The following is a 25,781-nucleotide window of genomic DNA, read 5'->3' on the forward strand; positions in this document are numbered from 1 at the left end:
TCCTTCTCTGGTTTCCAACCCGCCAGACCCCAACGCTGAATAACCCTCACCTTGTACTTCCTCTGATTTCCACCGGTCTTCCTGGCTCTAATCTCAAGCTTTCCCAATCTGTTTTCAAGGTTATCTCTATTAACCACAAATCTGATTTACTTTTCTTTTTATATTGAAGTATGGTTGGTTTACAAGGTTGTGTTAATCTCTGCTGTGCAGCAGAGTGATTCACTTATGCATAGATGCACATTCTTTTTTTCAGATTCTTTTCCACTATGGTTTATCGCAGGATATTGAATATAGTTCCCTTTGCTGTGCAGTAGGACCTTGTTTATCTGTTCTGTATATAACAGCTTACATCTGCTGACCCCAACCTCCCACTCCGTCCCTCCCCCAACCCCCTGCCCCTTGGCAACCACAGGTCCGTTCTCTATGTCTGTGAATCTGTTTCTATTTTGTAGGTAAGTTCATTTGTGTTATATTTTATTTTATTTTTTTGTACTTTTTGGCCACACTGTGCACAGCATGTGGGATCTTATTTCCTCAACCGGGGATTGAACCTCCGTCTCCTGCATTGGAAGCACAGAGTTTTAACCACTGGACTGCCAGGGAGGTCCCTGTGTCGTGTTTTATCTTCCACCTATAAGTGATTTGGTATTTGTCTTTCTCTTTCTGACTTACTTCACTTAGTTTGATAATCTCTAGTTGCATCCATGTTGCTGCAGATGGCATTATTTCATTCTTTTTATGGCTGAGTAGTATTCCATCGTATATATGTACCACATCTTCTTTATCCATTCATCTGCTGATGGACATTTAGGTTGCTTCCATGTCTTGGCTATTGTGGATAGTGCTGCTGTGAACATAGGGGTGCATGTATCTTTTTGAAATTATCAATTTTTTTTTTTTTTTTTTTTTTTGCGCTACGCGGGCCTCTCACTGTTGTGGCCTCTCCTGTTGCAGAGCACAGGCTCCAGAAGCACAGGCTCAGGGGCCATGGCTCACGGGCCCAGCCGCTCCACGGCATGTGGGATCTTCCCGGACTGGGGGTACGAACCCGTGTCCCCCGCATCGGCAGGCGGACTCTCAACCACTGCACCACCAGGGAAGCCCCTATCAATTTATTTTTAAAAATAAATTTGAGCTTATTCCGATTTATCCCTCTAACATCAGTTTACTTATAAGTATTCCAAGGTACTTTTTTGAGTGAAAGAGACAGGCATGGGGTCACAACCAAGGTGGTAGAAGTTGCAGATAGCTGCAGGGTTTACCTTGTCTGTCCCAAAGCTAAGAGTGAATAAATGGAGTGAGGAGCTAGAGTTAATAGCTGTGGTATCACAAATTATTGTATTGTACTTGTGAATTGTGATTTTTCTGTTACTCTGATTTAACAGTATTTTAAAATGTTGCCCATGGGGAAGTTTTTAATTAGGAATACAGAGAAGGAAAGATGGAGAAATCCATATCTAACTTGCATGCAAAAAAGAATAATGCCACCAGTGTGTCTGTTAGAAGGAACAATTGTGATAACTCAATTAAAGGCAGGCAGTAAAGTGTAAGTAAACTTCCCAAGTAACACATTAAAATCAGTAATTTCTATATATTGTTAATAATAAAATAAGACCATTTTTGCTGATACATTTACAGTATACTTTTGCATCTTGGTTATGTTACCTATATAATGAAAGACTGGAAAAAAACGATTGTCTAAAAAATGATTAAGTTTAGTGTTAAAATACAGGATAGAATTTTTTTTCTCTTCCTTTTTTTTCAGTGGCTTTATTATTATGTGCCTCTGTCCCAGTACTTTTCACTACATTTCTGCCTTCTCTAATTTTCTGGGATATTATCTAAATCACAGTGCCCCTAGGGAAGAACGTAGGCTACACAGATGTCCACCCACTGTGTGTTGCCAGGGCAGAAGTGTTTGAGAACTACGGGGTGGAAGGATGGCAGTTCTGTGTTAAGTCAAGGGCAGGTTTAAGATTTTATTTATTTAATTAATTAACATTTTCTAAATGGCGAGATGGCAAGAACAGTGTCTGAGAAAACAGCTTTCATAATATACTGAGTAAATTGGTGGTGTTTATACTAATCGTCATCGTCCCAGTAAAACGAGATGACCGTGCTTGAGCTGGCGACGTAAAGCCATATATGTTAAGCAGCACGGAGACCAGCCCCACCCCCGCAGCCCCAGACTCTCCCTGTGGACCAGGTGGAGCATCTCTCCTGTGACCCCTGGGCTTCCTGTCTCCCGAAGCGGTGTGAAGGTGATGAACAGCAATAGGTCAGCAGCATGTGAGACACGAGAGGTCCTGCTCCAGGACGTCTGGTGGCCGTGGCTCCCCTCAGGCACTCCCACTCCGGTGAAGCATGCGAGGGTTCCATGGAACCTCTTCCCCAACTCAGGACGATTTTTTGTCCGGTGTAATTTTAGGGTCGCACTGCAGTACTGGCGCGGAGCATGACTCTTCCTGTGTATCGCTGGTGCGTTTTGATTGAGCAGATGCCAGGAGGACCCATTTTAACCCAGCTGGAGCTAGTGAAAATGAGGAGCGAATGATCTTTCCAAAACCAGTTATTTGTATAGATCATCTTTCCTTAAGAGTCTGCTCGGGGATGTTGGACACCTGAGTTTGAGGTCCAAATCCAGGAAGTACCACCCACATTGGAGGCGGCGGACCATCCAGCATGTGGCAGCCTCAGGCAGAGGGCCTGACTGCCTCCGTCTCACGCGTGTGGGCTGAGATAAATCATTGACCTTCCACGATTTCTTATACGTAAGACAATAATGATGCCTACTTTTGGGGGTTATTTTGTGGATAAAATGAGATAGCATATGAAAATGCTTTCACATTCTAAAGTACTGTAGAAATCTTAGTATTAAAGTAGCATAGTAAAAGCAAATTTCTTGTCAATTTATGATAATTTGTCAACAACCAGAGATTGATGAGGATTTATTCTTTTAATGGAAAAGGAAAAATACTCTCACATCTTGCCTTGCAAGCTGAGTGAAATCTCTTAACATCATGAATTGTTTCTTGGGAGTCTAAAATAATTCAGTGTTTGCAGAGTGGTGCTTAATCAGGAGTCCTGTTGATTTAAATTTCTTTGGACTTTGGGGCTTAATGGAATCCACCTACACAAGAAACTCCTTTGCACTTGATGTGCTAATCAGTGGGTGTGATGCAGTGGTAAGTCCCAAAGTTAGACATTATTATTATTGGCATTAATCAGTATATATTTTAAATTAACGATAACTATCATTTATTGCGTGTCTGTTAAATACTTTACGAACACTGGTTTAATCCACACAACAATTCCATAAAATAGGAACTTCCGTAACCAGCTTCCTGCTGTTTTTGGAAGGAGGAAAATAGTCTTAAGAAAGGTCACAGTTACTACCTGGCAGGGTTGGAGGAGGGTGGAGTCGGCCTAACTCCACAGCTCTGTCTACGATGTCACACAGTCTCCCGAAATCTTCGTTCTCAGATGTGTTATTGTTCCCTTGGAGAGTCTAGAAAAGGGAGCGCTATGAACCCAGCGAGAGTGCTCTGTGTTTTGAATATTAAAACCATTCTTGGGTAAGAACTTCTGCAGTATTTCCTGCAGTTGCCATCTTAGCCTCAGATCTCTTGAAAAGAACCAATACTCCCAACTTACTCTTCCTCACCACTCGTTCTCTTCTCAAACTGCTAGAGTCTGTGTTCTGCCTTCAGCGTTTCATTGAAACCACTCATGAAGTGACCTGCTGGCCACCCCCAGAGACATTCTCTCTGGGAAAGAGTCGTTCCTCCCTTGTTTACACCTGCTGCCGCCTCCTCTCCTCCCCGCCCTCTCTGGAATCCTTTGCAGTGTGGCTTTGGCTCCAGCGTGCTAATGGAATGGCTCTTACAGAGGTGGACAGCAACTCCAGACAAACAAGTCCACGGCCTCTGCTCCTGCCTCATCCTTCTTTTTTTGTCCGTGGCATTTAAAACTGCTGACCTTCCTCCCGGGGAAGCTCTCCTCCCGTGGTTTGGGTCCTACTGTATGTTTCAGGCTCTCCGCTGGCCTCTCTGATGATACCATCTCTTTACCCTGTTTTCGCTGACAGCTGCCGTCATGTAGACCCCAGTCTGGTCCTCACTCCTCTCCTCTGTGCTCTCCCCCTTCACGGACACACGGAACCAACTCTCACTTTTCTGAGGATGCCATCAAAATCTCCACGTCCAGCCATAATCAGGTTAAGCCCCAGACCGTCTTTTCCATCTGCTCTTTATTTTCTCCACCTGGGTGTCCCACTCAGCCTCCACCGCAGAGGTTCTAAAATGGAACTCATTAACTTCCTCCCAGGCCTGCCCCTCTGCCAGGGCTCTTGGTACCCAGCTAGAATCCACTGCGTATCCGGGTCTCCTTGGACCCACATCCCATCAGTTGCCTACTCAGTCCTGTGGTTTCCGTCTCCTTACTTCCTCTCACACCCACCCCTCCCCTCCCCTCCCCTCCCCTCCCCGTCTCTTACCCAAGCCATTCCCATAGCCACCCCACCTGCACACTGCTCCCTTCAGTCCACTCTAAGCAAGCTTGAGAGTCCTATCATTCTCCTGTTCGAGAACCTCTAGCACCTCTACCTGGCCTATTAACAAAAAATTCCCACTCGGCATTCTCCATGCCCATCCCCCAGCTGCCCCTCCCTTCCTCTGCTTCCCCATGACCAGACCCAGCTTGTCCTTCAAAGCCAGGTGCACGTTTCGCTTCCATGGTGTTTCCTGTGATGCCAGACATGAGTCAGCTCTCCCTCCTCTGAAACCCCACAGTGCCGTGGCCGACCTCGCCGGGGGACACGTGGTCCGTTCTGCCGACTCCACGATATTACCAGAAAGGGAGCTCATCAGGGACAGGGTTTTTGTCCTGCCCATGGCCCATCTTTCTATTCTAAACACCTGGCATATTATATTCTGGACATCACTTTCTAGAGTAGATGTCCTGTAAATGTAAAATGAAAGTTGTGTTCTGTAGATAATCGTGACAGTGGTTTAAAGCAGTAAGTCAAGATTTGGATTTTTTTTTTTCTGACCCCAGACCCACAGTGTCTTGCAGGCTCTCCGCTCACAACAGGTAGAAATGCCCGTGGGCGTTGGCTCTGTTCCTTGAGCACGCACTCATTTTCATATGTGTTTCAATAATGTCCCCTAAGAACCGGAGAGCTCTCGAAATGTGAGTTCTGATGGTCTTGGTATCTGTCAAATACCTAACATATAGTAGATATAATATTTGTTATGATGAAACAAACCATTTATAAAACACTAATGAATCCAGGAGAATATTGAATCACTTTACAAGATAATATTTTGACCATTGAGTTGAGTCTGAGTCCAAGAAATATGTATTAAGTGTCCTTGGGTTGACACATGGGTGTTAAAATTAAGGAGTACAGTACAGATTTAGAAACCTTTTGGATGTTGCTGAGATGCTGTATTTGAAAAACAGACCACAAGATCTTGGCTGGCGCCTACGTCTTTTCGGTGTTTGCCAACGTGTGGACATACCACTTGGTTTCCTGTGCTTCCTTGGTATTTTCTTGCACATGAAGGGTTGGTAGGGAGCAGAAAAGGTAGCCTCCTGGGTTTCCAGTTTTCCTTCCCTTAGGTAGTAGGACCATAATCTATTCCAGATGTAAATGTAATGTGTTCAGTTGAAACAGTAGGAACTGAATTTCAAATGAACAATTCCAACCTGCTAGTAAAATCCAGAGGGGAAGAGTTACCACATTGGTGTTTTCTACTTGACAACACAAAGCACGGAGTCACAGACGGCTGCTGCTATCCCTCATCAATAAGGAAGGTGCTGCTGCTTGGTTTTCTCTCATGGTGGGAATGCATTTATGCCAAGCCGCCTTCCCTATCTGAGAGATGGGGCAGGGCTCTGGGTGCAATCGATAGACCTAGAAAAGGTACAGATGCGAAGCCTTTATCTCACCTGGTTCCTGCTTCAGACCCTCCAGTGGCTGTCTGCTCTGCCTTCATAGTAGATTCAAGCTCAGCATGGAAAGCTGATACTTGGGCCCCTCTTTCTCTCGGGGTCGCTCCTCATCCCTTCTTCCTGCCGCATCCTGCACTGCAGCTGTCCTGGAGGCCCTGTGTCTGCACAGGGTCCTGCTCTCACCCTCCAGGCCCTTCTAGTCCTCCTTCCTGGCCCTGTCTGCGCAGGGTCCTGCTCTCACCCTCCAGGCCCTTCTAGTCCTCCTTCCTGGCCCTGTCTGCACAGGGTCCTGCTCTCACCCTCCAGGCCCTTCTAGTCCTCCTTCCTGGCCCTGTCTGCACAGGGTCCTGCTCTCACCCTCCAGGCCCTCCTAGTCCTCCTTCCTGGCCCTGTCTGCACAGGGTCCTGCTCTCACCCTCCAGGCCCTTCTAGTCCTCCTTCCTGGCCCTGTCTGCACAGGGTCCTGCTCTCACCCTCCAGGACCTTCTAGTCCTCCTTCCTGGAATGTCCTCCTCCACTGATTTTCACCTGACCTCCTGTTTATTCCATTCACTTGGCTAATTCCTACTCATCCTTGAAAACTTGAATCTTCCTAACTCTTCCTGCCTGGCTAAGGGACCTGCTTTCTGTTCACATCTTTGGGCACTCTTTAGTTCAGAGCTGATCATACTCTATTGTAACTGTCTGACTTTCCATCCCCCCCAAGACCATCCACTTCCTTTTTTTTTTATTGAACTATAGTTGATTTACAGTGTTGTGTTAATTTCTGCTGTATGGCAAAGCGATTTAGTTCCATATGTATATACACATTCTTTTTCTTATTCTTTTCCATTGTGGTTTATCCCAGGATATTGAATATAGTTCCCTGTGCTATAGTAGAACCTTGTTGTTTATCCATTCTGTATGTAATGGTTTGCATCTGCTAATCCCAAGCTCCCCGTCCATGCTTCTCCCACCCCACCCCCCTTGGCAACCACAAGTCTGTTCTCTATGTCTGTGAGTCTGTTTCTGTTTCGTAGATAAGTTCATTTATGTCATATTTTAGATTCCACATATAAGGACCATCAGCTTGTTGAAGGCAGAGGCCATCATTTTTTTTAAAAGGGCATATCGTATTTTTTAAAAAATTGTTTATTTATTTGCCTGTGCGCGGGATCTTTGGTTGTGGCGTGCGGAATCTTTTAGTTGTGGCATGCGGGCTCTTAGTTGTGGCATGTGGGATCTAGTTCCCTGACCAGGGATTGAACCCGGGCCCCCTGCTTTGTGAGTGCGGAGTCTTAGCCACTGGACCGCCAGAGAAGTCCCAGCAGAAGCCATCATTTTATTTTGAGTCCCCAGAGCGTGGCAGATTACCTTGCACGCATAGGCACTCAAATGACCTATTTAAGTGAATGAATCTAGTCTTAAGTGCTGCTGTTCTTGGTGCTGCACACTGGCCACGACCCTCAGGAGGCCGAGACGCATGGTGGTTCAATGGCAGGACCGCCTTTTGTCACAGACCCTTAACATTTTCCATACTGAGTCTTGGGCAGGCGCTCCGTGCCCAGCTGAGCCGGAAGTCCCCAAGAAAACTTAGATGCCCTCATTGGTTATGAAATAAAATCCAAACATCCATGCAAGTTAAGAAGTTTGAGACAAACCCCTCACAGATAGTGGGGAGAACCAACCAATCGACCAATACATACGTACTGTGGATCAGGTGGTTAGAAGTACAATCGTACAAGGTAACAGGGAGAAAAGGGCAGCGGCGGCAGTGTCAGGTGGGGGCCTTTGGGAGAGCATCATTAATGATGGGGATGATCACACCTGCCAGTCGGTTACCCAGGGACCTTGCTCAAAGCTGGAGGTGATGTTGAAAAACCTTTAAGAGGAAATAGACCGCAGAATGGTTGTTGCCAAGAAAGCTTCTAAACTTTGGAAATGAAATTTGCTCTGATATGCCTTTTCGTAGCAAGTTGATTTGTGACCATTCTGTGTGCCTCGTTATCTAACCAAATGGGGGTGACTTGGTGTATTATTGGGGTCGAGCCCTGCCTCTGAGCTGAATCCAAGCCCGTCGATCAGTTCCCTCCGCATGGCAGCCATCCTCACCTACAGAGTAAGCCAGCTGGTTGTTGCCAGAAGGGGCAGTGCAGTCGGCTTTGCCCAGAATCAGTCAGTCACAAACTAGGTGCCGAACACCTGCCATGTGCCTGGAGCTGCGGTGACTGTCAGTTACATCTGTTTAGAGCAGTGTAAGAGACGCTCATTCCACTCTGTCCTGCAGTCCAGCGAAGGAGATCAAATTCTTTCATCTATAGAAAACACTCCGTAAACACTAAAAGGCAATTTGTCGTTTAGTGCAGAATATATGATGTAGATGTTAATTGCTGTGGAACTGAGGCCCTTAAAGCACCCCCACCCCGTGCCAGACACTGTACTTTACACACTGCTCTCCTGTTTGCACTGCACCCTATGAAGTCGTGGGTATCACTGTCTACGTTTTATGAATGAGGAACCAGAGGACTGCTTAATTGAGAGTCCCCAAGGGTTACGAGGAGGCTCACATGCACGCTCCGGGGCGCTGAGAAGTTGCCTGTTTTCCAGGTGCTCCCTTGGTTTCCCCATCTGTAAAATGGGAAGTAACACATCTCATGTCATAAGGTCATGGTGAAGATCAGTGAGAGACTCGTGCAAAAGCACCTGACATACCTGATGACCTAGAGCTGCTAAGCCAGTGAAAGGTGAGCCTGGATTTGACTGCCTGATCCTTCTGCTTCTTGGAGGTTTACACCCTACACCTGAGCCCAGCATCACTAGCAATATTCCTGCGGGGGAGTTTGGAGTGGGTGCAAGAGTGTCTGTCCGAAGAGAAGAACCTGTTGCTTTAATGTTATTAAAAATACAGCTTTACCCGGAGCCAGGATTTTCTTCCACTGCATGGGAAGAGGTGAAAAGAAAAGGAAAAAAACGGGTAAGAAACCCACTGGGTGTGTTGGTTCAGAGACTCCTGCTGCTGGGGGACAATTTTAGAATAACCGTGTGCTTTGAAGTGCGGCTGCTCGTTCCTGTTCTTGATCCGCCATCATTATCCTCACCCGATTTCCATACCGTCACTTAGAGCTCGACATGTATCTAAATATATACGCTTCTCCTCAGATGTGTTCTTTCCTCTTGCTACGCTGAGCTTTTGAGAAATCTCTGCATCGTTCCCTGTGCGGGCTCTCCCTGTACTGTTCGTTGCAAGCTGGACACTGTGACCGCCTCCTTGAAGTCTGTAGGTATCTTCCCTCCGGTCAGGCCTTGAGGAGGAAGCAGGGCGGCCTTGCCCATGGCCCATAAGCTCTGAATACCATCTGAAGTTGCTAGCGAGCTCTCGACTGTTGCGGCCAAGTCACTGATGTCAAAGAGGCTTTTGTACTCCACGTTGTTGGTTGGATTTTCCGTGTGGTAAAGACATCTATACGATCTAAACGAACAGCAGGAAGCATTACTTCCTCATCACACAATTCCAAAGAGTCGCAGGTGAATTATGCATTTGGTATTGTGAGAGTGTCTCAATGAACAATGGCAGATGCCACCCAGAGTTTCCTCCTGAAAAACATTAGAAAAGGGCTCCTTCACCATGCGTTCATTTGCTTTGTGACAAATTTCCAGCCAGTTTCAAGGAGGGTTTTTAAGAACACACACTTTGAGTTACAAATACCATTTAGTACAGAAGGAATACCTGTGATATTTGCTAATGGCTGTGGCAGAAAAAGAACGTGGTTTTGAAACTGGGGCATGCAGGAGCCCCGGGTTCTGTTCCTGTTTCTCCACTGACTGGCTGGGTGACATGAAGCCATCTCTGCTTTTCTGAGCCACCACAAGTCCTTTTGCAAAATGAATAGCCGTACACTACATATCTGGGAGGAGGGTGCATCCATGATGGAGGAAAATTGGTAAAACATTTCATACGGTGAGGATGCAATGCTAAAAATCTTCAGGTAATCCATGAATACCTTCTGGATTGCAGAGGCCTCTATTTTCGTGGCCTTAGGTGTTGACTATAGCAAAGTCATGGTGCATTTAAATACATGGTACCGTTACACCTGTGCATTTCACGAACATCTGTGCCTACCACAGATCTGTGCCTACCAGTGGGTACGAAAAAGGAGAGAGAGTTTCATAGCGATTCATCCAAAGTGGCTCCCAGGTGCCCTGATATCATCTGTTTTAAAGTTTAGACTTTTTGCTGATTTAGGGTGAAAGCCAGAAATTATGCCTGTGACTTCTTGGGATGGTCATGGATCATGAATTTCCTGCCATTCAAATTCTCAAATGTTTCAGAAGCCATCCTCCAGGTAATCAGAAAAGACCCAGGCTTGTTTCAGTAAAAGTGGATCACTGTTTCAACGGGGCGGCTCTCTTAACCACAGTGTTCAAGGAGAGAGTGACATTTGGTTCATTGGATTTTCCTGTTAAATCTGGGTTTTCCAGAGCACTTTTTCCATTTTGAACTCTTTTTGGATCTTTATAACACGTTCCTTGAGCACCTCTTTTGGGCCAGGCCCTGAACTAAGTTCTGGGAGATAATGAACTTTAAACAAGTTATGGGTGGGTAGTTGGATGGATGGATGCATGCACGCATGCATGGATGCATGGATAGATATCCTGCTTGCAAAGAGATCACAGTCTGGTGGAGGCAAAATAAATTAACCTGCATGCAGCATGAGTACTAGCAGGAAAGCCTGAAGGGGGAGTTAAATAAATGTATCTAGAAAGATCAGGGAAGATCTTCATAGTGATAATAAATTTGAACTGAGTTCAGTTTTGAAAGATGAGTTTGCCAGGCTGAGAAGTCGAAGGAGGATATTGCAAGAATGTACAAAGAAGCAGCGGAGAAAAGCACACAGAGTGAATGTTAGGGCCTTTCCTTGTGGCAGTAGTGCTGAGTGGGAGCAGTGTGGGTGTGGAGTGTGGTAGGTCTGGGAAGATGAAGGTGGGCCAGGGTACTGATGTTCAGAGTTTGGACATTTTTCTTGTAAGAAGGCTTGAGTACCTTGATCATATTTGCTTTTAGAAAAGAAAGGGATCTTAGGGGGAGAAGAAACTTGAAGATAGAAAGCCAGTTAGGAACGTCCTGCAATGCAGGTTCACACAAGCAACCACAGGGGCCTGAACAGAAGCAGTGGCTGTGGAACCGTGAGTGGGTCACAGATACGGGCTTTTGGGGAGGTTGAACCGATAGGGCTTTTTCATTCAATGTATAGAATGAAAGAGAAATGAATCAAGGATTTGTTCTGATTTTATTGACTGGGTGGATGGTGATGCCACTGGGGGAAAATGATACAGAGAAACAAATGGGCTTGTCCCCGATTATAGGACCTAGTGAATCGCAAGTCCAGGAATTCTCTTCTGTTTTAGGTCAGACTTGCCTGGATTGCCCCGAAAATATAGAGAAAACGAGAACATGAAGCTTCATGCCAAATAAGGCCTTTGAGAGACCCTTTCAGTGAATTTAAGGATGATGGGATGCTAAATCTCAGCCCCTTTTCGTTTTTTTGCTGTTTTTGTCATTTTTAAGACTAACTTTTTGTTTTGTTTTGTTTTCCCTGATCATATTTCAAGGTTTTCTTTTTACTCATCAGAATGACAGGAAGTTTTCAGTGCGTGTTTCCTTCAAGTTTGGCCTCAACCTTATTTTCAGGATTAGGCATTTGTTTTTCCGTTTGTCTCCATGACAACCAAGCCCAGAATTCCTATATATAGTCATCCAGTGCCCATTGTCCCCCCTGGCCATTGTATCATAATCTTGTACATCCAGGCCAGAGAACTCTACTGATGATAGAAGACAAGGAGGTGCCAGGGTCCTTGGCCTGGAGGTTTTCAAGGCATAATCAAAAGAAGGAAATAAAGTAACGTGGGTGCCTTTAGAGATTTATGTTCCCCTTTAGACGCTATCCAGGAGGAGTTGAAATGGCTTGTGTTCCAAAGCTTAGTTTCTAATATAGTTTTCCTTTGGAATGGCCCAGTGTTCTATCTGGAGAACCTTTTTGAGAGTCTTCAAAGGAAATACGTGGACAGTTGAATTGGTGATTTGAAGTCGGTCATGTTCTGGATGCCACATTCTGCTCCCTGTTAATAGCAAGAAGTGAACAGCAGGTATCTTGAGAAAGAAATGGAGTTTCAAAGGAATTCAGATAGAACCTAAGAAATCTTTAAAAATAAGTAAACCTCTTGAATCTGTGAATCATCTTGACAGCTCTGTGCTACAAACAGTTCTTGTAACTTCAAACAGAGAGATAGACAGAGGTACAGGATTGAATTTAAGAAAGTTGTTCACAAATTCAATCCAGGAAACATTTTCTTCAGTACTTTTTTGAATGAAAGGACCATGAGTCTCTGGCTGTAAAAGCACATAAGATACTATTGCTGTCAATCTAAAATGTAAGCCCCACGAGGGCAAGGATCCTTGCTGGTTTTTTTCACTGATGTATCCCAAATGCCTAGAAGTGCCTGGTACACAGAAGCCTCCCAATAAATATTTTCTGAATTAATATAAAATAGGGTCAAACATATAGATAGATACAGTTGAAGCTTATTTGATATAATCAAGACCTAGTTTCTCAGTGATATTTGCAAATTTCTTAATGCAGGGAATCCTTTTAAAAATGCTTTAAGTGGGCTTCCCTGGTGGCGCAGTGGTTGAGAGTCCGCCTGCCGATGCAGGGGACGCGGGTTCGTGCCCCGATCCGGGAAGATCCCACATGCCGCGGAGCGGCTGGGCCCGTGAGCCATGGCCGCTGAGCCTGCGCGTGCAGAGCCTGTGCTCTGCAGTGGGAGAGGCCACAGCAGTGAGAGGCCCACGTACCACAAAAAAAAAAAAAAAAAGCTTTAAGCATTTTATTTTCACTTAAAAATGCATTCATTCACCAGGATTGTGCTGTAGGTTTCAAGCTTATGTATTTGAGTCTGGGTCTTGTGATTGGAGTTCCCCATTTTCTCCCTTGCATAAACTGTAATCACCTATACTACTTCCAGTTTCAGTTTCTTTTAAGTGGCATGATAGTTTAGACATTTGTGGAACAGTCTTAGAGCAGAGTCCTTCTAGACTTTTATGCTCTCCTCAATCATTTATCTTGCCAAAACGTAATTTGACAGTAATTTTTTTTAGCAGCTTGACTTTCTCAAATCTTTTCCAAGCACTTAATGTAGCTTTCATAAAATGGCAACTTTTATCCCCATCTTTCATCATTTTAGGTAATATTAATTAAATTGAATAAGCTCAGTAACAAATATAACAGGTACAAAGAAGTTTGGGAGAAAATAAAAACTGATTTTTGTTAGCATTAACTCAACTGCTGGAAGCAGAAATGGATGGGGCTGCTGCCGAGCGCTCCAGCAACCAGCCTGGACCCTGTTGCCATGGGATGTATTAAGGTCAAAGGCATAGAGAGATAAGGCCAAGTTTGTCGGTGGAGGTTGTTTAAGAGAACATATGTAAGTGTAAGCTGAAGTATAATAAGATCCAGATGAAAATCACTATGTGTGTGCGTTGACAAAGCACAGAGGAGAGCAGGGTTCTGTCTGGATTGTTGGGGGAAAGCCTCACAGAGTAGGTGACATTTCAGCTGGGTTTTGAAGGATGGGTAGGGGTTTGCCAGGCATAAAGAAGAGGAAGAACATCAGGGAGCCCTTGATCAAGGATTCCCAATGATGAGATATGTAGAAAGTGCAAGGAGTTGGGAATTAGCCAAAAGTGAGGCTGGAAACACGGGCTGAGACCAGACTGTAGAGCTGTACGTACCAAGGAGGAGGCTTTATCCTTGAGCCCTGGGGCGTAATCATATCATACTCATGTAAGTGATATACATTATATGTCTATGACATGTATGGTGGCCAAACTAGAACAGATCTTGGAGGAAGGAAGACCAGCTAGGAGGTTGTTAAGAGTTGCCCGTATGGGATCTGAGGACGTGAATGAACAGTGGGAAAGGTAGGCAGGGCCCTGGAGGAGGAATATGATTGGAGGAAAGAAATGACGTGTGTCTCTGGGATGTGGTACCTGGTGAAATGTGCTGCCACGGGAAACATCTGACAGTCTGAAGGGGGATTCCCACAGTTTGAGCTTGAACGAAGTGGTGAGCCATGGACTCACATTCAGAACGCCGACGGAGATGCGTGAGCAGAGATGGTGGCCCTGTGCAGCATGTTGAGTTTAAGGCGTCCACCAGACAGGTTTTCGGCTTCAGGTGAAGACTCAGATCATGTCTAAGCTCACTGATAAGCAGGAGGATTCTCTATCTCGTCACCAGCAGATTACCTGGGTTGCTGTCACGTACATGGAAATACTGGGACCCTTTCTGTCCTTTGCCTGAGTTTCTTAGCCATTGTATGATAGGAGTTGATGCCATTCCAAAAGCTTCCTGCCTGTTAACTAAAGTATGTCTTTAGCTGCTCTCTTGTCATTGTTGGTGTGCCCTTCTCAATTTTTCTAGGAACAGTGGGCAGTAATTCCAGCATATTTGGGTCCCAACCCAACCCCTATACTTTGGGCATTTACCATATTTGTTGTTAAATTATCTACAGGTAATATTCTGTTTCTGGTTTCTTATACTACAAACCTTCAGTTGCCAAATCACCTGCTTTTCTGAAGAAAATTACAATCTGTGCATCATTTTGAACTCTATGCTATTTTAGGACTTGAAGATTTTCAATCCTTCCTTATGTGATCTCCCTCACCCTCCATTGTACACATTTTTCTGCTCAGATTCATCCTCTGACCTTTATTTCTTTTCTCTGTAGGAATTAAGTCACTTTTGTTGTTGTTGTGATAAGAATGTAGTTGTTTAATTTCTATTTATGACTTAAGGTGGAGGTGTGGTGAATTGAACATTTAGGTAGCTTCACGTCTGGTAGCGATTTTATTAATTAACACACTAGCTAATACTAATTATGTTTATTAATGGAATTCAAGGTTCTCTTGACGTCCTCCCTCCATCTCCCTCACTCCTACTTCTATCAGTCACCGAGTACTGCTGGTACTGCTGATTTTGTCTTCTTCTCCATTAGGTCTTTGGAGATAAGGTGGCTCCATTGAGACTTTTATTTTTTCTTTGCAGTGTATCACCGTCAGTTATTTACACGTCTGTCTGAGACAGTGAGTTGCTTGAGGGCAGGGACCATGTCCTACTGTTCCAGAACAGGGTCACCCATTGACTTAGATGTTCAATAAATGTTTGCTGAATGAATGGGTGTCATTTAACCGTTTGCTCCCCTGGCCGCCTCTAAAATTTGCTTGCCTAAAACCCTTTTGTCTTTTATTTTCTCCTGGTACTGGATTTGCCCTGACCAAAGAGCCTCTCTCCCAAGTCTGCATGAAAATCTAGCTCAAATATAATTAACTGTGGTCGCTGGCACCAAGGTACTGCTGCCACTTTTTCACCTTCACTCACACCCTCTCTGCGGAGCTGCGGAAAATTGAGAATTGATCCACCCGTACAGCTTCCTTTTCAGATCACTCAGCGTATAAGGGAGCTGTCCTCTCTGCTGCTCCCACAATTTACTGCCCAATTGATTCTTACTCTTCCCTGTGTCTTCCTTAATCTTGCAATAGTTAAACTCTCCTGTTGCTGTTCGGTTTTTCTCTTTGCCTCTTTTGTTCCTTCAGTCAGTGGAGTAAGTGTGTTAGACACAGAGCAGGCGTATATCTTCATAACAGCCAGCTACTCTGTGTTTCTCCTAGTAGATCAGGGCTCCTAGAAGGCATCCCTCGCACCTTCTTCTTTTTTGTTTTTGGCTGTGCTGTGTGGCTTGTGGGATCTTAGTTCCCTGACCAGGGATTGAACCCGGGCCCCCAGCAGTGAAAGCGCCTGAGTCCCAACTACTGGACCTCCAGGGGATTCCTTCCTCGCACCTTCTTTGACTTTGAGCCCCTAGAGCCTGCCTGTGGCGTGACACGAAGAGGGTGTCGAATATTTTGTTGGATCAGAATGTTCACGAGGACTTCATTCTGTCATGTTTATTGTTCTTCCAGAGTTCACTTATTTGTCGTTTGCTATAAAATAGATTTCCAGTGATTATTTCTGTGCTGGCTAATCTCTGGAGAAAAAAGAAAACAAAACAAAACAAAACGCTTTGAATGGATACTTAACTGGGTTTGGCTGGAATTCTGGGGGGCTGGAATGAGAGCCAGAAATTTCCCATTTCTCCAGGAACCTGACTGAATGAGAGGGGTGGGTAGGAGGTCTCATCTGGAACTCAGCCCTTCCCCAGTTTGAAACCCTGAGCTGTCCAAGAGCCCCCGGAAAATACCCATCTCCCGTTCGTATTCGTGTACCTTTCTTTTCCCAGCCAAATCCCCCCTGAGGAATGTTAGAGCATTATCTTTCTAGGGCAGTTTATCCAGCATCTGACTTAAGCATGCCATTCGGGCAGGCACATCTCCAGTTCTGGGTATTTGCAGTGCTTACCTGTGTAGCGTGCTTATAGAAATGTCCCCTGGGTGGTCCCTTTTTTTTGTTTTCATAAAGCATTTTGAAATTTTGGATATTCTTTTTCTTTCCCGGGAATCTTACTTTGTTGATTCTTTTTTCCCATGTGCTCTGAAATGCTGTTTTAGTGTTTTCTTTGGTATTCAGTTTAATATTATTTTCTCTTTGTGACCATTTCTACCTAGTCTGATGTTACTTTCTCAGCTGTTTCACCCTTGCTGCCATCTCTCTCTCTCTCTTCTCTGCTGTGTGTTTCTTGCTGATGGAACACTCAGATATTCTCTCATGTTCTTCTGACTTGCATCAAGGGACCCCGGAGGTCAACCCATTGAGTCAGATGCCTGATAGACAAGTTTCAGATTTTAGAGTCAGAGAGATCTTTGTTCCAGTCCTACCTCTGCCTCTCGGTAGCTGTGTGGCCAACCATTCTCAGCCCCAGCCATCTCATCGGTAAAATTGGCATGAGAACCTATGTCGTACACCATAGTGGTGAGAATTCGTTGTTGGCTGTTCAGTAACTTACAAAGCCCCACCTAGATGCACTGTGACCATCCATTCTACAGTTCTGTTACGATCTTGCTTTTATAAAATCATCTTCCTATTATAGACAGTTTACAAAATGGATAGCTCCATGTAACTTAGCTAAATTTATTTTATAACTGCAATTATAAATCATAATTTAATTTCCAAAACTTTGCACATAAATAAAGTCACAAGTCAGAGACGACACTCTTTTCTGAGACTGCACATCTCAGGGGTGGGTTAAGAATGGATGGACCAATGCCCTCTTGCTGTTGGCTCCATTGTAGACATTCGTGGCCAAAGAGGCGGTAAAGATGTAACCTGTACTCCCGTGCTTTAGCTGCTGTTACGTTCCCATGACCACAGGTCGGGCTCTGCAAGCACAGAGTGTTTTTCCTTTCCTTTTCTTAAGCTTGGAATGAAAGAAAAGAGTCTTAATGATGATTTTTAACTTCTGTGACATGCCCTTCACTGCTAAGAATCTGCTTGTCTTTCTAGCCTGGGCACAAAAGCATCCTCTTCTCCTCTTCTTTCTGGCTATGCCTCGTGAACAAACTGGGGTTTTATGTAGCTCAGCAAATGGGCTTTTTTAGGATCAGTGGAATCAGACACACTCACGTCTTTGTCACTTTAGTGCCTGAGGTGCTAAAACTGTACATTATTCACAAACTCCAAGTGAGAGCGAGGAAGAGTGTGTCTTGGCACCAGAGAGGACAGTAAAGCTCTGAGAAGACCCAGAAAGTTACCAGTTGGGCATTATTTCAAGTGTATCCTAAGTGGTGGGATTTGCTTCTTTCTGTAAGTAAACCTGTCCATCTGATTTTAACCAGGAAAGAAGGATTTTATGACACGGATACATACAGGTGTTCTTTTCACACTGCCATTTGTGAAGGGTGATGAGCTGTCCTTTCTTGGAATGCTTTCTCCACGACTTCTAGCATTTTTATTTCAAGTTTCATATCACATAGAAATACCCGTGTTAAAATTGAGAATGTGTTTTTTGAGATGGGTGGAATGATATGCCATAGACCCTAGAAACAAGAAAAATGTGTTGAGTCAGACTCCTCTCCCTTTGGGGAGTTTACCCAAGAGAGTCTTACGTGTGCTCTAGGTTGGGGGTGGCAGAAGGTAGGGGAGACAGATTGACCTGGTCTGTCTTCTGATTGATTAGGAGTCAGTTTGTAATTTTGTTATAAAGGGACTGGAGCTGTCCAGTGCCTTGTGTCTGAGTCTTAGAGGCCGTGGTGGCTGCTTATTGAGAAATGGGCTGTTCCTTTGTTTTGGTCTCTGGGGAGATTTGTGGATGGTCAACTGGTCAGGGCAGTCGGACCTGACTTCGGCCTTGCTGGTCCCAGGATTTCTTTCCCGTAGAGCTAAGAGCAAACCAGGACCAGCACTGGCGAGAGGGCAGGGCTGGCCGCGTGGCAGTGCTTTCCCAGCAGCTCAAGTCCCAGTTAACAGGAGAGGCGGGCAGAGCATGCATTGTGCTTCATTGTGCGTGTGTCTGAAGCAGAAACTAGTCTTGAGAGCTTAACCAGAAAACATCTCAAACAGTCCATGAAATGGTAAACAAACCTGCTGTTGAAAGAAAGAATGAGAAGTTGACAGTTGCATTATTGTGATCCTGAGTGGGTTCATCGGCTAGGCTAGGGTCGAGGAATAAGGAAAAAGGAGATTAAAAGAATCGGGTGAAATGAATTCAGTTGTGTTAATGTCTTTCTTCCTTTGTCTTCAGTTTACACCTGGTAATGAACCCATGGAGGCTCGGAGATATTGTTCGAGTTTCCTTTTGTTTTATTTGTGTGTGTGTGTGGGGGGGGGGCAGGTTTGTTTACAATTTCCAAAGGGGTTTTTTCCTCCATCCTGAGGAATATGAATTGAGGAGGAGGGGAGGAGGAAACAAGAAGGGGAGGAATTTTAGTATTTTGAAGACAAGAGGTGACCCCACAATAAGGGAACTGCTCTGAGGCCGATGGGATGGATGGTACCAGTCTCATCAAATATGGGTTTTACAGAGCCCCCGCGTGTTCCGCCTGGGGAAATCACACTTTGGAAAATTAGGTGTCCATCAAATCAGGAGGAGGCTGGTACAGTTTCTGTCCGTTTCCCCCCTGCTTTTTGAAAGGCTTAAGAAAAGAGTCCTTTGTTTTCTTTTCAAGGAAAGTTACACTGAAATTCATCTGTGTGGGATTCACAGACTCCATTTGTGTCATTCATGGGCAGCCGTAGGTTATATAGGACAATGGTGGTGATAACGCTGGTGAATTCCTGACCTCAACATTCAGAGCTGCGTGTTGGGAAAAGGTTCAAGACCTTTCCTTCTTTTCACTTGCTCTCTCTTTTTTAAAAAAATTATTATTTAAGGAAGAAACAGATTTTCCCACCTCCCGTCTACGTTAGATTTCCCCACCACAGGACATTGGAGCATCACAGGCTTAGATTTGTGCCTGTCACTTCCAGCATTTTCCTCCGAATTGCAAACTTTCAAATACCTTTCAGGGAAACTTGTTTGGAATTTCATTTTAATGGGATTTATGAATAAATCTCCATCTTAATGCTGACTAAGCTTTAAACATCCATTCCTGGAGAACACTATTGGATTTTTATATTTTAAAATTTAAATCACTTGACAGTGAAGGCACAAAACACTTTTATATTTTATATTTGTGAGTGCCATGTGCTTGAGCACTTCTGTTAAAGACTTTTTTTCCCCCCGTTGGCTTGAATAATTCTGGGCTGCAAAGGAGGAGATATTGCATCTTCTACTTTCCTTTCTCATGTGGATGCCTGTGTACATTGTGCGGGTTTGTTTATCTCACCTACAAGGATGGGGATTCTGTGGCAGCCTGTTGCCACGCTGCAATTTCCTTTTAAAAAAAGTTTACTTTCTTCCTTCACTTTGAAACCTTTAACCTCAGAATTTTATTTTTAAATGCTGTGAACCCTCAAAGTCAGATTAAAGGAAGTGACGCTTCCTCCCTACCTGCCTTTCCCCAGAGATGCGTTGTAGAATGTAAATGAAGATGAAAGCTGGGATCATAGTCAACCCCTTTAAAAAAAATACTCAAAACTAGGGCTTCCCTGGTGGCGCAGTGGTTGAGAGTCCGCCTGCCGATGCAGGGGACACGGGTTCGTGCCCCGGTCCGGGAGGATCCCACATGCCGCGGAGCGGCTGGGCCCGTGAGCCATGGCCGCTGAGGCTGCGCGTCCGGAGCCTGTGCTCCGCAACGGGAGAGGCCACAGCAGTGAGAGGCCCGCGTACCACAGGAAAAAAAAAAACAAACAAAAAAACCCTCAAAACTAATGCTGGGGGTTTTCAGGTGTCAATCCTCCACTGTGTTCTTTGTGTCTGGTGTCATCTTCCCCCATCTGTCCACAGACTCATCCTACTCCGAGCCTCCAGATGTTCAGCAGCAGTTGAACCACTATCAATCCGCTGCTCTGGCGAGAAACAACAGCCGTGTTAGCCCCGTGCCTCTTTCTGGAGCTGCGGGGGGCACTGAGCAGAAGACGGAAGCTGTTCTTCACTGCGAATTCTGTGAATTCTCCTCTGGCTACATCCAGAGCATCAGGCGCCATTACAGGGACAAGCACGGTGGGAAGAAGCTCTTCAAGTGCAAAGACTGCTCCTTTTACACAGGCTTTAAGTAAGTGGCATGAAGAACAGCCTTGAAAAACAAGGTGGCAGCACCCGCTTCACCCCTCACCCTACTCTTCCCTTTCACTCTATCTGGAGCTCATGGGAGGCCCTGCCTGTGGGATGAAGAAGGGGTTGTTGGGTCCAGTCTTCACAAGAGGAGGCTAGTTCCAGAAGACTGTTTTGGGGGTTTGGGGAAGAGATGAAGAGCCATATCAGAACAAATCAGTTTAAAAATCAGAGCAAATGGGTGCTCAAGGAGCGTGAGATCATGGCAAAGGATTTCCCTGACCCAGTATGTGCAACAGTGAGTGTTTTCCCTTTGGAAAACCACACCCTCACCCTCACCTTTTATTTTATTTGTCTTTGGGGGAAAAAAAATACCTTCTCGGAAGCAAAGTCAAAGTCAAGAGAGAGAGACACCCCTGCTACCCTTGCAGAGATTTCTTATTTCTTAAGATCATGTTATTGAAAGACACCCAGAGAACCAAGACTCCACACTGGGAAGACTAAACTTGAACAATCACAGAGAGATTGTTCCCATCTAGAAAAAAGATAATCCGGAGTCACCTTTGCTCCTGTGTATCAGAAAGATTGGAATGCTTCCTATCATTTAATCTAAAGTCCTGTGATTTCATCTCATCCTGGGAGATACTGTTTAGGTTCATGGTTACGAGTGTAGAATATGGAGCCTGACTACCTGGGTTTGAACTCCAGCTTTGCCACTTACTGGCTGTGTGACTTTGGACAAGTTACTAAGCCTCTCTGTGTCTCTGGTTCCTTATCTGTTTAAAAAAAAAAAAAAAAGACAATAATAGTACCTACCTTGTAGGGCGCTTGTGAGGAGTAAAAGAACCGTAAATGAAGCCGTAAAGTGCCTAGCATAGTGCTTGGAGCAAAGGAAGCACTAATAAGTGTTATTGTATCATAGATAGAAAGCTTTTATAATAATATGAAACGCTATAGTACAGATATAAAGCTATTATCTGCTCCTGCTGCCGTCAGGGCCTGGGCTTTAGGTCACTCCAGTATTTCAATACACACTCCACACAGAGAGGCTGGTGAGTAGACTTCATGCCCCCCCAAAAAACATGAACTGATAGAAAAACAAGTCTCTTTTCCACCAACATCTTAGTCGCTGGGATTTAATGGAAAATGTGTTACATCTCTGACTATTAATGTGGTTCAGTTGTTTTTTAGATAAATATGTATGTGACCTTAGAAGTGAGAGAAGGCAAAAAGGACCCAGATAACAAGGGCCCACTGACGGGTGTACATGTTTCCCCAGAGAGAGGCACTCGGGTTAATAAGAAGGGGACCTTGCCCGTTAAACTCTTGGTTTCATCCATTTTTATGAGACATTTAAGGCTTTGTAAATTTTGAAGTTTTGAAAAGGATGGAGTGGGGAGGCAGTGGTACCCTCCGCCTTTGAGCTGGTACAGCAGCTCTGAGTTTCCTTCACGCGGTCATCAACCGCCCTGACTTCCTAACCAGCCTGCCCTCCCCTGTTCCCTGGGAGGAGTCGCCGAGGAAGCTGATAAATCTTCCCAGCTTCAAAACAGTCCCTCTCCTTCTGAGCTTGATGAGAAATATATTCTCGTAGGGATTTTGTTTTATATTTTTAACAGGCAACTTCTAATTCTCAAGAATAAAATCAGGAGTCTGTTTCTTTCTTTTCAAACTTAGCCCTGCCTGAGCCCAGCCAGGTAGCAAAATTTCCAAAAAGAAGTTACCACTGCATGACAGTGCTTAGTTATTGCACGAGGGACCAGGGCACTCGTGGTCAGCAAACATGATGAACCACTGTAGTTTTGGCCCCCCGGGTGGAGTGTCTCTGTAGTAGGGTTGCTGGCAGGGGGTGTGAGTGAGATGCTCCTTGGTTACAACTCATCGCCTCTCTCCCCACCTCCCTCCCAGATCTGCTTTTACTATGCACGTGGAAGCCGGGCATTCGGCGGTCCCCGAGGAGGGCCCCAAAGATCTTCGCTGTCCTCTCTGCCTCTATCACACCAAATACAAACGCAACATGATTGACCACATCGTGCTGCACCGAGGTAACCTTCCAAGCTCGGTTTTCTTGTGCGGGGCGGGGGAAGGCGGCTTGGCTGGCGGCGTTAGAGGGAAGCCGTCTCAAGGTGGAAGCGGCACCTTTGCCTGGTCCCTTGCTCCCCACCGTATCTCCCCTCAAGAAATCACAGCGATCACCCTAGTGACAGCCAACAGGGTAAAAACATCTTCCAGCTGAGAGGATTTCCTTCACGTGGAGGGAGGCAGAGGTGGTGGATTCTGCAGTGAGCAGTTCTGCGGGGCTTCCCCCTGAGAGGGAGTTTTATATCCTGAGTCCTCCGCTCTCACGGCCTTGCTAAGGAAGGAGTGAATGAGAAGCAGAGTGGGTGGGTGAGGGCAAGGAGCTCTGTGGCTGTAAGCAGTTCTTTGGACGAACACCAAAATGATGATTTCTGAAGCAGAACGCGGAATTTCCCTTGAACTGGATGGAGAGAGAAAATTCTTAAAACTGAAAGTGGCCTGATATATGTTAGAAACCCCATAGGCTTTGGGTTTAAATTCTAGATTTAAAGCCTCCTGTGTTTAACCTCCCTCTCCTCCGTAAAAAGAGGTGACGAGTTATGCCTCTGAGGTGACGTATTGAGTGTCTAGTGTGTTCCATGTGGGTGCATCCTGGGTGTTCCGTAGCCGTCGGCTCCTCTGCTAAGCTGGGGTACGTCTTTTAGGTCCTCTTTGTTTGTTTTTTCTTTGAGTGGAGTTTACTGGTGGCCAATTCAAACAGTTAAACAACAGCCCCGTCTGCACTGGAAGGAAAAATATGTTTATGTAAAACCTACTTTATCCGGAAGAGATTTAAGCCAGAGGTGGATGGAAAAAGATGGCTAGAGTACCCGTTGCCAGTCTCTCTTGCTATTTCCACCTACTGACCTTTCCATCTCTCCTTCCTTCCTCCCTGCCTCCCTCCCTGCCTCCCTTCTTTTCTTCCTCTTCCTGCCTCTCTTCCTTCCTTTACCTCTAACCTAGGAAAGCTTTTAGGTATTTGCCGAAAATACCGAAAAAAGACTCGAAGGCAACAAGTGTCTCCTGCTGCCCTGCCGAGATGTTACTCTGAAATGCTGGGCATCGGGGGCGGGGGGAGGGGGCATTTTCAAAGTTTCCAGCATTTCCCCAGAGCTGCTGCCTTTTGCCGGCACGTTTTGTGACATGTCACCCACGTCTGCTGCAAACTCTGTGGAAGCCTCAACCTTCAGCACCCTCAGGTCCCCCTCCTCCCCGGGCAGGCTCATGAGACGTGACATGCCTGCTGGCGAGGACGTCCGCCTGCAAGCTAGGGAAAGCCACGCAGGAGCGTTTAGGCAGGAATTCCTGGCCCGACTGCCCCCTCCTGGTGTGCCTCCTCAGCCACCTGGCTTCCGGTCCCCCGGCCCATGTGTGTGTCGCTGGCTCTGTGCCCGCACTGCTTGGGGCGAGGCCAGGAGTCGTGCTGCTGTAGAACAGACAGCATCGGTGAGACCCCACTTTGGCGGTGGATTCTCTCTCTTTTCCATGTTGCTGCCTGGTGGGATCAGAGCCTTGATACCTAATGCGCTTGATGACTTTCCTTCCCTGAGCTGAGAATTCAAGAAACGGAGGCAGAGAGAGAGAAGCGCTTAATGCCTGGAGCATGCCACGCCTGACGTGGTGCTTCTCGCACACGCTTACTTCATCGTCCAGCCACACTGGGAGGGACAGTACTGTGACCCGTAGTCCTGATTTATGTACGTGAAGCTTGAAGCTGGAAAAAACTTTTTCTTTGATTTAGTGTAGTTATTTACGATCGTTTCACAAAGGATTTAAGGTATCTTAAAAATAGTCGTGCAGAACTGTAGGATTAAAAACAAATGAGAAGGGCTTCCCTGGTGGCGCAGTGGTTGAGAGTCCGCCTGCCGATGCAGGGGACACGGGTTCGTGCCCCGGTCCGGGAAGATCCCACATGCCGCGGAGCGGCTGGGCCCGTGAGCCATGGCCGCTGAGCCTGCGCGTCTGCAGCCTGTGCTCTGCAACGGGAGAGGCCACAACAGTGAGAGGCCCGTGTACCGCAAAAACAAACAAACAAAAAAAGAAACAAATGAGAAGATTGGGGCAAATGCAGAATAAGGAGAAGGCAGTTGAAAGTCACGTCAAGTATGAAAAAGCTCACGTAGAGTCTGGGTACTCAGTGTCCGCCATGAGGTGCTGTGCGTTTGTTAGCAGTGGGCTGCAGTTGTGGCCCTGGGACTGCGGCCCACAGTAGGAGAGACAAAAACGGAATCAACTGGATTTAGAGTGTTTGTTAGACTCTTGAAATTTTGTTCAGGAATCTGAGATGCTGGAACCTGCAAGGAGTTTCTCCGCTGGGTTCTCCTGAGGGGACCGTGTAGGAGGTAGTGCATACTGTCCCCCCCTGAATCCAGTGCTGAGTCCCTTGGGCCCACGAGGGCTGAAGTAGTTTAACCAAAGTCATCCAACCGGTGAGCAGGGAAACTGTGTGTCAACGCAGTCCTCTGACCCCATGACCCATCCATCATATTGCCTGTCACTGGTTACTTACAGTCTCTTCTCTTTATTTATAGAGATGATTTATTTTAAAAGAGGCATCAGAGTATATAGATACTGTCCTCATTGGGGTCAGAAAGTACACAACCTGGAATGAACATGAGCATTTGAGGGTTGGTGGTAATAATGACAACATCCGTGGCAACAGCAATGGTTACTATTACTGAGAGCTTATTAGGTACCAGGTGCTGTGCTAAGTGCTTTCCAGTGAGTCATTTTATGGAATTTTCACAAAACCCTAAGTGGTAGGTATTACTGTTATCCCTGACAACAACAGAAAAACCAGGTTCAGAAAGACTAAGCATCTTACCTAAGGTCAAATGACTTAATAAGCAGCCCAGCTGGGATCTGAACCCAGGCTTGTCTGACCCCCAGCCCATGCCTTTACCCACCAGGCGTCACTGTCTCATCCTTGGGGAGGTGGTTGGTGTCACTCTGTTGAGCGTTCTAGTGGCTGTGGCATTTGGGTCTGAGGGTGGCGTGGTCTGGAGGCTGCAGGTCAGAGATGAGGACCACTGAGCCGCAGGGGGGCAGGGTGCTTCGGGACAGCGTATCTGCCATCTGCATCCTGACCTGGCTTTGGTGGCCATCCCAACTCAAAATGGCAGCTCAGTGGGAAGCTGGTCTCGACA

General features: G+C 45.8%; 1 protein-coding gene across 6 annotated transcripts in view; it reads left to right on the forward strand.

Annotated features, from left to right (window-relative positions):
* The window catches only part of ZNF462 (zinc finger protein 462), a 141,220-nt gene that overhangs the window by 85,259 nt on the left and 30,180 nt on the right, over window positions 1–25,781 (forward strand). For all 6 annotated transcript variants that reach the window (XR_016393601.1, XM_089913496.1, XM_089913501.1 and 3 more), the window contains 2 exons: window positions 20,311–20,578; window positions 22,486–22,622. Coding sequence is in view for 5 of the 6 variants with exons in the window: in XM_089913496.1 (XP_089769622.1) it covers window positions 20,311–20,578; window positions 22,486–22,622 (405 nt within the window). In the remaining variant the exon portion in view is untranslated. The remainder of the gene's footprint in view (window positions 1–20,310; window positions 20,579–22,485; window positions 22,623–25,781) is intronic.

Source organism: Delphinapterus leucas, chromosome 6 (genome assembly GCF_059928025.1).
Source record: "Delphinapterus leucas isolate spDelLeu-1000000601 "Yukka" chromosome 6, BTC_Dleu_Yukka2, whole genome shotgun sequence".
NCBI lineage: Eukaryota > Metazoa > Chordata > Mammalia > Artiodactyla > Monodontidae > Delphinapterus > Delphinapterus leucas.